The sequence below is a fragment of the Cajanus cajan genome, chromosome 2 (genome assembly GCF_000230855.2).
Source record: "Cajanus cajan strain Asha chromosome 2, NIPB_CcT2T_4, whole genome shotgun sequence".
Lineage (NCBI taxonomy): Eukaryota > Viridiplantae > Streptophyta > Magnoliopsida > Fabales > Fabaceae > Cajanus > Cajanus cajan.
In genome coordinates, this window is record NC_138518.1 from 3,664,769 (window position 1) to 3,676,578 (window position 11,810).

At 32.6% G+C, this 11,810-nt stretch overlaps 1 protein-coding gene across 1 annotated transcript; it reads right to left on the reverse strand.

Moving 5' to 3' along the window:
• Nucleotides 1-3,891: 3,891 nt before the first annotated feature.
• Nucleotides 3,892-11,200, reverse strand: GMII (golgi alpha-mannosidase II). Its single transcript, XM_020382677.3, has 4 exons — nt 10,438-11,200; nt 8,606-8,755; nt 8,229-8,261; nt 3,892-7,126 (listed from the first exon to the last, which is right to left on the reverse strand). Exons 1-4 carry the CDS (start codon nt 11,020-11,022, stop codon nt 4,394-4,396), a joined length of 3,501 nt encoding a protein of 1,166 aa, XP_020238266.2. The 5' UTR covers nt 11,023-11,200; the 3' UTR covers nt 3,892-4,393.
• Nucleotides 11,201-11,810: the final 610 nt, after the last annotated feature.

The window sequence follows — 11,810 nt, forward strand, 5'->3', positions numbered from 1 at the left end:
ATCTGTACTCAAGTGGCTTCTATTAGATGTTGTTTCTTAGTTTTTTTTTTGTCTTCTTATTGTCTTTTGTTCCCCTCACAAAAAAAATAAATTAAATGTTGTAGGAGGTCAATTTTGTAATTTAACAAATGAAAGAGGTTAGTATAATATTTACATTTCTAAAAAAAATGAGAGTGTAATTTATGTTAATTACATTAAGTTAAATAGACAAAATTTATCTAATCTTTATTATGATCCAGAGTTTATAAGAAATTATTGGTCTTTTTTTATGAAGCACTTTACAATTTTTAGGGTTTAAGATTTAGGCTTACAATTTTGTTAAAACATTAATTTTATTTTTTATGTTTTACCTCTATTAAATATTGTGAAAGTGTGTGTTTTTCTCTCACCTTTTAGACTCTTTAATTGTTATTTATCATTTTTATTGATATTAGTGCATAAACATTTATATGAAGTATTATCTTTACCATTCTCATGAAAATTTAATGACGAGTACGAAGAGTAAAATTGATAAATTATGAATTTATTTTATAAATCCAATCAAATTAAATAACAACTACTTATATTAGTCTTCTAATAAAATTAGAAAGAGTATATTTTAACATGTAAGTGTAATATTCTTATCTCTTATGAGATAATAATGTTATTTACCTTAAATTTTATAATTAAAATACTAAAAATAAATATTTAGAATTAAAATATAATTTTAAAAAAAATTAAAATCAAAATAAATAAAAATTAAAAAAGTTTCCTGTTTAGAATTCGGGTTGGGGACTCCAAATTCTACAAAGAATTTAAAGAAGTTGGATTAAAATTTAGTGGAGTGTATTGGATTAGGATTTTAAAGGACTTTTTTAGTTAAAAAAAATTCCTGTGGATTTTAAAAGACTTTGCAGGACTTTCATGACTTTTAAGACTTTGTAGGATTCTATAAGACTTTAAATCAGGATTTTAATGAATTTTACGAGACTTTGTAGATTTTGTAGAATTTTCATGGATTTTTGACATATGATAAAATTTCAAAAAAAAAATTCATACATTCAAATTTAAAAAGAGTCAAAGACAAAAATAATAAATAAAAACAACAATGCTAGATAAATAATAATGTTAATAATTATCCATAATATCATATCTTCTTAAATAACATTCACCCACATATCCATAGTTATACTAGTCCTCCAAGCATTAGCATCTTCTCGCTCTTGCTCCTGAGTTTGAATAATAAGCTCAAAAGTATGATCTTCATTAACCGGTAATGTTGACGATGAAAGATCAAATACCTTGGTCATTATTAAAAACATGTAAAAATGAAAATAAAGAAACATAAGATAATTTTTTTTATATAAAAAAAGCAGTATATTCGATACTGAGACAATATTTAGATATATAATTTTTTTTATATAAACGGAAATATTTAGATACAGAGAAAATATTTATATATATATATATTAGTATTTTAGTTATATATTATATGATAATTTATTAACAATATTTATAAATGTAAATTATTCTAACAAATATTTAACAATATTTCCTTTTTTTTAAAATAAGTTAATGGAGGCATAAATCCTAAACCCTAAAAAATTAGATACTGCAATGTCTTATGTTAATTTTCTTTTTTTTAAATATAAAAAAATCCTAATTTCACAATATAAAAATTAAAAAAAATTCATAGTTAAAAAAAATTGTTGAGTCATAAAAGAATGAGGGATAAGAGTAACAAACTCAAGAGAAGGAGAGAGATCATAGTTTTTATGCTGAAAGGGTTTTTCCTTCAACTAAGATTATTTTCATCTCATTCTACTCACAGAAACCCTAACTCAAAGTTATCTTATATATATATATATATATATATATATATATATATATATATATATTGTAGAAATCATGATATCAATTTCATCTTTCACTTTTTCCTTTTTCTTGACGTGTGTTATAAAAAAAATTTCACTTAAAAGTTGAAATTTCAAGCATTTTTTTGTGTTATATAAAGGTAAAAAAAAGTAAACTAATAGAATAAAATAAAGCAGGTCAATTAAAGAGAACGAAGAGAAAAATAGAGTAAGTCAATTACACTGTCATTTACATATCGGAGTTTCACAAAATAGGGGTATAAAATGGAAACAATACTATAGTATTATATATGAGCAATGAACAGTAGTGCAGTATTATTAGCAGAGAGAAAATGGAGAAGACAGAAACAGAGAAAAAAAAAGATGAAAAATTAACTTGAAAATTCTTGAAGCACTTGAAAATTCACTTCAAACAATCCAAAATTTGATGGGTTTGAATGGGATTGTTTTATGAATTTGGTATTTATAGATAGTACTAAAAAGTCCTTCAAAATTCCTCTAATATAACAAGCCTTTAAAATCCTTATATTTTTGAATACCAATGGATTGTTTTTAAGTTGTAAAAAATCTTAAATGAATACCAATAGATTTTAATATACTCTTTAAAAAAATCTTGAAAATCCAGATTGAATACCATTGAATTGTTTTTAAGTGAAATAAAATCCTAATTGAATACCAACAAATTTTTTTACTCAAAAGAAATCTTTTAAAATTATATAAAATCCTAAACCAATACACCTCCCTAATTGTAAGTTTGGATTTTTCAACCTCAAATTTACACTTGAACGGTAAAAGATGATTACTTTTGTACTTCTTTCCTTTATAAGAAAAAAAATCACACACTTTTTATTCTTAAATGTGAGAAAATTTAACTACTTTGTATCATTTAAAATATCTCTTATTTAATGTATAATCTTTGAGTTACACTATTTCTTTTGATATTTATAATAGAATATTTAGGAAAAATCTAATAGTAATAAAACTTAATATAAATAACTTTTTTAATATACATAAAATTAATTATTTGTATTTATCATAGAGAAAAAGATGAAGTATATAATTTGATGGGAGGATCACTTACATGGATTAAATGTTGCATGAGGACAGTTTTGTAAAAATATCCAAAGTTACAAACCCATCAACTTCATTTTATGCATGTTTGGACCTGTGTCTCCTATCACTTGATGCACGATTGACCATCAACTTTTACGTTGTTTTTTTATTTTTATTTTTATTTTTAAGGTAAACTTATACGTTTTTATTTTTTGTGGTTTTGACGTAAAAATGAAAACATACTTGACTTAAAAATGCGGAAGCAAACACACTTTCTCAACCTTGGTGTCAATTTTCTCGTATGTCATGAAAATAATAGTTTTTCTTTTACTGAAATTAATTGTTTCATAATTTTGTTTATAAACACTATTCAAAACTCTTGTGATATAACAAAATGAAATTAACTGTCATTATTGTAAAAAATAATAAATAAATTATATAAAAAAATTTAAAGAATTATAATGACAACAATAAAATAAGTTATACTATTTTTTTTAATAGAATTATAATGACAACAATGTAATTCGAATCTAAAATTCTGTTCTTATTACTCTAACTTTCATCATTAAGCCGTAGAGTAGTAGGAAGTAGCTCAGAAATCTATCGTGTTAAATTGTGGGCAACTTTTCAGCTTCAATACTTTCTTTGAAAAAATAAAAAACCATTCTTGCTTCCTTCCCAAGTGTATGATTTTTATTGGATTGCTCAATGGCTGCTTTGGATGAGTGAATAATACATAACTAATTAGGCTGAGATATATCGACAAGCAATGAATCCATAATACTTGGGAGAAATACAAATTATGGTCATCACATGGAACCAATAATAGATATACAACCAATGTCATAGAAGTACCGAGTAACCAAAAGTGAAAAATTATATTTTTAATGCAATGTAATATTCAACAAAAACTTCCTATTATTGATTCCAAAACCAGATAACAAGACCTAACATATTTTCCCAATAGACATTTAAAACCTGTTCCTTAATGTCAGCTTTTGGCTAATTTATTTTGAAAATTGTGAAGAATAACAAGTATTGTTTTTTCGAAGTGTTGAGCTCACGTTCAAATAAGAATACACTCTCCCCTGCATAGAGGTAATAAATCTGTACATGAATATAGTCTCTAAGAGACATGTTATACAATAGCAAGTGGACAAAGCAAAACTCATCTTTAAGTCGGTGAAAAAGTAAACAAATGCTACAGCAAAGCACAAAAACAGACAAGGGGCCGCAGATGCTATAGTCTCATACATGTCTTCATAACAGCAATCTACAAAAGTCCACTGTCAAGCTTTCCACAACTAAAGTTACTCCTCTTCGCTTGGACCTTTCTTCACATTGCACCGCCGAGAAAGCAGTCCAAGAATAATCCATCCCTAACATCAATGGAGCAGTTAAAATTTTCATAACAATTCATCTTTAAATCAGTCCAAGAATTCCGTGGTTCAGCTTAAATAAGCAGAAGCAACTTAGTAATGAGTGCTCTATTGGGGCCTCATTTCCAACTTGTAAGCTTGTATTTCCATAGGAGATATGGCTACATGCCCCTCTTGTGCAAGATCTCCAAACTGCTCTGAGAATCCCATTACTTCAGGGTCTTCATGCATGAGATTCAAGGAGGTTGCTTTAGCCGTCAAGACTGTAAGTTCCCGGAACATGCTGAACAGATTCACAGTGTCATCTGCCAGATTAGTGCAGTGTGATCTTCCCTTCCGGCAGTACGAAGAATCCCAATGTCGCCTGTGCAAAATTAGAGCAAATCTAGGACCCTCAGGTGGTTGCTGCAAAAATTTTAAAGGCCTGGGAACCTTAAAGTTCACTATGTGCAAATCGCATGGCAAGGGAGCGGCAAGAGGAGAAAAGGATCTAGGCGGTGGCTTCACAGACATATCCTGCAATTTCTTGGAAATGAATGCATGTAACGGATAGTTCAAGTGAGAACCAACACGGTGGGATAAAAGAGAAGGGCTGTAAGGGAAAGGAGTGGAAACCAAATTTGATGTAGCAGAAATATTGGCTTCCAAAGTTAGGTGAAAGACAACGTTCATTACACGGTTATCCATCACTCCTTGACCTAGACCACGACCATCATCTGTTACCAACCGGCGGTCAAGCATTATCTCTAGCCATCCATTTTTAAGGCTTGCAACACCTAACGATTGCCGGGAATGGACAGAAAACCGTCGACCATTTAATCCTTGTATGAATGCAAGAGAGGGCATGGGATAGTAATTGCCTTGTAGAGGAATCTTATCATAAGTTTCTCTTCGGCTCATTTGAAATCCATTTAAATCTGAATAAAAGATCTTCTTGTTATGAATATCTGTTTTATATCTAACTATCAATTCCCTATCATTGAAATCTTGGCCAACAAGCTCAACATGATATTCCTTTTCAACAACAAACCCTTGCACTGTACTCTCTCCACTATATATACGGGTGCTATGAGAAACAGGGCCTTTCTCCCAGGCTGTCCTTGGATAAGAGTATACCTCCTGCATCAAAGGACCCTCTGAAACTAGCAATTGCCCACCTTCTTCAATAATGGGCTGGGCCTCACCATTGGGCTTAAACAAGTATGCCCCACCAGAACTAGAATACATACCAATTTCCTCATTTACAATATTTGGGGAACTATTTTTTAAGTGTATCTTCTGCAACAAACCATACTTCAAATCAAAGGTTAGTTTTTGATGCTGATTCTCAATTTCAGCCACATCAGCCTCTATTTTCACACAAGAATATGGTGCAGGACAGGCAACCGAACTAGATTTAGAGAAAATTTTCAGCTTTGCAGGCCTGGCCTTTTCACACTCGCCAAAACCATTGGAAATATAATATGTTTCCAATCCCATTGCAGGAACAGAAACTTCCCAGTAAAGTCGATGCTTCCCAGTAAAGATCTTGCTATTATGATACTGCAACTCGGGCAAAATTTGGCTCTGAACACAACTCCAGTTAGAGTCAACAACAGTAACATCAGGACTGTCAACAACAACCATCACAACTTCTTCTCTGGTTTGCTCCAAAGGATTAAAAAAGATCACTGATTGGTAAGAACCCTCATGAATATTAATCACTTTATGCAATGGTTGAGCATCATATTTAGACCTTACTATTGCTGGCTCAAACTGGGAAGGACTGTGGTCTAATTTATCATAGCGGATTCCAAGAAGTGCCTCAACTGCCTTGGACATAAAAATCTGCAAGTCCAGTAACGAAGTATGCATTCGCATTCCATAGTCCATGACCACATGATCTTTTGCAGTACCAGTTACCCCATCATGATGCTGAAAGAGAGCTAAGTTCCTTCTAGCAGCTGTCAACTTATAGGAAAACCCCATTGCAAACTTTTCACAATGTGCTCTCCGACAGCAGCCAAGTATTAGAGCTACCATCATTTCAGTGGCACGAAGTGTTTGTTCTAGTACCCTATCAACAGCCTTGAAGAAGGGTCGTGAAACATAATAACCACTCCAGTAGTCTTGTTGCCGATCAGCATAAGTAAAAAAGTCACCAGATAGAGAAGGAAAACCTTCAACTAGACCAGATCCTATTTCACCAGGAGATGAGTAATTTATTCTCTCTGCTTCCTCACGCAGGGTTACAAAGTAGTCTTCCAAAGTACCAAACTTGGCCTCTGCATTCAAACTGGGGTTTGAATTGATATAATCAAACAGCATTTGGTAATTTCTAAATTGGGCTTCTGCTTCTTCAACATTAATATAGCGAAAATCATCTCCAAGAGGAACAAGAAGAGTATTGGTTCTGTACAAAGTTGACTTTTTCCTGTATTGATCCAGTAATTTAAGTGCTCTTTCCTGAACATTCTCCTGAGTGGTCTCCACAGGATATTGCCCCCACGGGCATTGTTCATAAACAAAACCATGCATGCGTGCAAAGTCAAACTGACAGCAAATTGCAGGCTCTGGGCCACATGTATGAGGTATATCATATGAATAAAAGGGCATCATATGGACAAATATATCAGTGGTTTCCTCTGCATCCCAGCTTTGACGCCAAATGTATTCTAACTTTTTATGCCATGCAAGTTCCTTCTTCAGCTCATAATGGGTCCTCTGGATAAGCATGTTGTCGAAACCCATACGACGCAAAAGATATGCCATGGTAGATGAGTAACCAAATGGATCTATTGCCCAAGAATTTTTCGGAACAAATCCAATGGTGTCACTCAACCACATATTTCCTTCTGCTATCTGTTTCATAATTGTCCAGAGATTAAGCACCATCACAAAATAATATACAGTTCTCCAGAGCAAAAAGATCAGTCTGATATGAACATAAAATCACGAAACATGGACAGGGTGAAACATGGTAACATAATTTTCTTTTCTAATGAATAAGTACCAAGTGCACTACTGCATACCAAACTTGACAATGTAGTCCATTAGTATAGTAATGAGTTCAGTTGTATTAAGAAAAGTATGCTCTCTGAAAGTTTACAAGATCAATATACACAGTACCCTTGGCTTTATGTGTTGTTAAAACTTATATGGCATTGCTGTTTGCAATAAAGTGATGCCTGATATACCAATTATAATAATAAACTAATTTCATAAATTACATCTAGGACAGATTATTGCAACAAAAAATTTACATGTTTATCTATTAAAAAAAATCTAAAGCATAGTTTTTCATCAATCTACTTATAACACAATAAGACCTGATTATGTTATAAATTGAGCAAAATAATGGTTTTAAATTTTAATCATCACCAGTATTATTAGAGATACATGAATAACAGGATAAAATGCATCCCAACTTTAAAATAATAAACCATAAAACACGTATATCATTGGTACGTAGCATGCCCCAGTACTTATAACACATTACAGATCACTACTTTACATTCATATATTGATCCACTTTACAGTAATTTTTCTGAATAGTTAACAAAGCATGGAAGGAATCACATTCATAAGTGAGCCAGCCAAATACCATGCATAGTGATACAATAAAATAGGAAAGCCTAAACACAATTGGACTGTCCTCACGTTTCTTAAATAGTGATCAACTAAAAAAATTGTAGCAAAACAGCCAATAAATAAATAATGAGAAATGCTAGCAAGACACTCTCTAATATTATTTTAAACACACTACATTATTGGCTGGAAGTTATTAGAAATCATAAATTTTGGTGAGTCTCACTTCTCATTTAATGAGTCTTGTGATTTTGTAGTTTTTGATATTTATCAGTTAATAGTAGTGTGTGCTAAAAAGAGTGTTAGAGGGATTGTTGTTAGCACTCCACATAAATAACATGTGCAATTGCAGAAATAGACAAAGCTTTCAACATACCTGTTCAATTATGGCATAATAATGGGAATTGGCCTGCACGAATGAGAAAACAATTAAAAGTCAAGTTTCCAAAAACAAAGAGGCCACTGATAATCAACTTTATTTACAGGAAAGCTCTGATGAGATTCTTATATTCCGTAGACATGTACATTACTAGAGCATGAACTTCATTGATAGGAGAGGAAACAAGAAGTCCCTTAAATTCAAAAAAAAACTTGAGCAACAAAATAAGCATGAAGAAAAGCATCACAAAACCTACCTTCCACAAGTTCTCGTGTCACAATTACTTCAATAGGAATGAAGTATTGATGTATACAAAATTACAAATGCTATTTGTTGTAAATAAGATAAGGGCCAAAAGGTCATCAGCACATTACCTCATCATTCATCACCCAGCCACCTCCAACAATTTCTAACTGCCCATTTTTTACCAAATTGCTGAAGGATTCTTTCATCTCATCTGATGTGTCCCTCCACCATCTCTCTAAGTATGACATCTCCTCCCATATGAACTTCCGGCGAGAATCCTACATAGAACAGTCACCCAGTCAACATCATAGCCCAAGTTTCTCTCAAACCCATGATTAAAACAAAGAGTTGCCTATGGAACTGACAAGCTTATTAGCTCCATTTCACTGGGGCTTTTTAATCTCTTACACTATACAACCAAACATGTAAATCTAATGAAATTAAGAAAACTATAATCACTTTTAAGGTCTACCAAATTTGTTATCGCCTGTGCCACCCAGTGAATGATCTGCTGCTTCAAAGAAGCAAGTTGACTACCTCGGCCCAACAACAGAAATTTACTCAACCACTCCATTTCAGCGGGGCTTTTGTTAACTAACTCACTCCTATTCTCTAATCTAACATTTAAACAACATTAATATTTAATTTTAAGGTATATTAATTTTGTCATCACAAGCAGCATTTGCAGCTTAATATACCTAGTTAACTAGTTCAAACATTCAACCCAGAAAAAATTGTACTTCTACCATTTAACCTTTCCCGGATTTCACTCACAACACAAGTCACAAAGTTAACTTTGCACACACTTCACATCACTTCTCACAAAGTTAACCAACTGTCATTACCTACAATTTCATGAAGTAATAAACAAGCAAAAATATAAGAGTTCAAAGTTTTTACTGGACCAATAAAAAAATCATCCTCAGGATAACTTTTAAGACATTTATTATAAAAAGTAAATAGAACATACAGCAACAGTGTATAAGGTTCTTATACTGTCATCCAATCAGAAATTGTCAATTATGGCAATTTTGTTGATTTTTTCAATAATTACCAAGAGACTCATTCCTTGTATCATTTTTTATTAGTTAACAGTATAAAAACCTTGTTATACTCTTAGTACATAGAAATTACATTATATTACAAAAGTCAAAAATCTTATAGACATAATCCTCAATGACATGACATGACAGTGTAAAAGACCTACACATGGTTAGTGGATACAATACTTATTCAAAAAAGAAACTCCAAAACCCATTAGAATTTAAAGTAAATAAAGCACCATCTTAGAATGTGAGTTTCACTTAACTCACAAAACTGGCTTATATAAGCTGAGGATTGTTCCCAATTATATAGTCTTTGGCCATACCACTAGACAATGAGGAATATGCAACATACCCAACAACCCCACGCAAACTGGACATCTCGTATGTAAAGTTTGCATGACTAGACATCTACAAGTGGTCTGATAATATCTGTCTAATACCATGTGAGCGGATAAGCTCTAATACCATGTTAAGAAAGTGAAATGGACTTAAACTAACAATATTGGCTTGTAAGATGAGAGTTGCGACATTTACATTATCATTTAATCATAGAGTAACTATAATTTTGGGTCCGGTAGGCCTATAAACTTCGATACCATGTCAAGGAAGTAAATTGGCCTTAACCTTGCCACTTTTACATGGTCATTCAATCCCAAAGTAAGCATAAATTTGTTAACATTTACAATAACTACCTTGGAGCAGATCATACTAACTAATCATGCATAGGAATAAGAGTATTAAAAGTAAGGATGATATGTGAATTGACCTTAACCTTGCCACTTTTACATGGTCATTCAATCCCAAAGTAAGTATAAATTTGTTAACATTTAAAATAACTACCTTGGAGCAGATCATACAAACTAATCATGCATAGGAATAAAAGTATTAAAAGCAAGGATGATATGTGAACTGACCTTGCTAAGTGTTTGAACAATGGTATCAAGTATATGTCTGGATTGCCTATCATAGTACTCCTCGACGGTGAGCTTCCAGCCAGGGTCATTGTGGGAGTGGGGCACCACAAACACCTTCAGCTTCTCGTTGTCCCACTCGCTCCCCCTGTAGGTGACACTCCAGCCCTGCTTCCACGCGCCGCCGTCCACGTCCAAAAACTCAATCTTGTCGTAGAGGGCCTTGGTGGTGACGTCGACGGCGGCGGCGAGGAGGTGGGTGCGGTTGGCGGCGTCGGGGCGGCGGAGGAGGGGCTTGCGGGCGCGTGAGTAGCGCGTGCGGAAGTGCGTGGTGATGGGCTTGGGGACGCCGAAGCGGAGGAGGATGAGGAGGAAGAGGGAGAGGCAGAGGAAGAGGCCGATGATGAAGAAGTTGCCGGAGATGAAGTCTCTCAGCCACGCGCGCTTTCGCCCCTTCCGTTGCTGTGCCTTCGATCTGGGGTTGGAGGAGGACGAGGGGAGAATCGATGGTGATGATGATGACGATGATGATGATGATGATAACGATGATGACCATGTGTTTGTGCCGCGCCGGGAGGAGAAGGCCATGTTTGGTTGTGTTGGTGGATCTTAGGGTTGTGGCATTTGGTCGTTTTGTTTGTTCAAGACTTCGGAATTGTCAATGTTGCAATGGCAATGTTGTCATTGTTGGAGAGTGGTGCCTCTTTGCAGAGACTTTGGGAAACTACTTCCTACTTACTGCTACACTCCACCCTAGATGCATAACCTTTTTGTCACTAAATGTTTTTTATTTGGTCTAAAGAGGTTCAGATTTATAAAATAAAATTAATATTAAAAGCATGTACAGGATTCGAGTTTAATTCAGTACAAAAATGTTTTGTACATTTTAAAAGACTTTTACATGAATGTAATGATTTTTAGGATTTTATTAAAAAAAATGTAAGAATGTAATAACATTAAAAATAAATTATAATCAAATTTTTTGTAATTATAAATTTATATCCTTTTTTATTAATCTATTATTATAAATGAATACATGTGATTTACTTTATTCTAAAAAAATAGTTAGACTTTCACTTTCATCATGACACATACTCAATGTTCTACTGCTTTTTCTAAAATACTCAATGTCTTACTGTTATCTCTTTAGAAAGTACATTTCACATATTATATTCATAAATAATTAAAAAAAATTCTCTTAAATCGTATTTAAATGAAAAAGTGTAAAAGTTGAGATGATTAAAATTTTTAGTTTCATGATATATATACACTATCTTTTTTTTTTTTTTTTATAAGTACACCTCCTTTTTAAAAAAAATAATTAAAATTTTAAAATATTTTTATTTTTTATTTTTTGTATTTTGTATTTTGTATTT

What these genes read in the sequence shown, in the direction of transcription:
- GMII (XM_020382677.3), bottom strand. Translation starts at nt 11,022, where the DNA reads ATGGCCTTCTCCTCCCGGCGCGGCACAAACACATGGTCATCATCGTTA. An exon ending in TTGTTCAAACACTTAGCAAG is followed by an intron (nt 8,756 to 10,437) that starts GTCAGTTCACAT and finishes TGTTCTATGTAG; the next exon opens with GATTCTCGCCGGAAGTTCAT. An exon ending in ATTATGCCATAATTGAACAG is followed by an intron (nt 7,127 to 8,228) that starts GTATGTTGAAAG and finishes ATTATGAAACAG; the next exon opens with ATAGCAGAAGGAAATATGTG.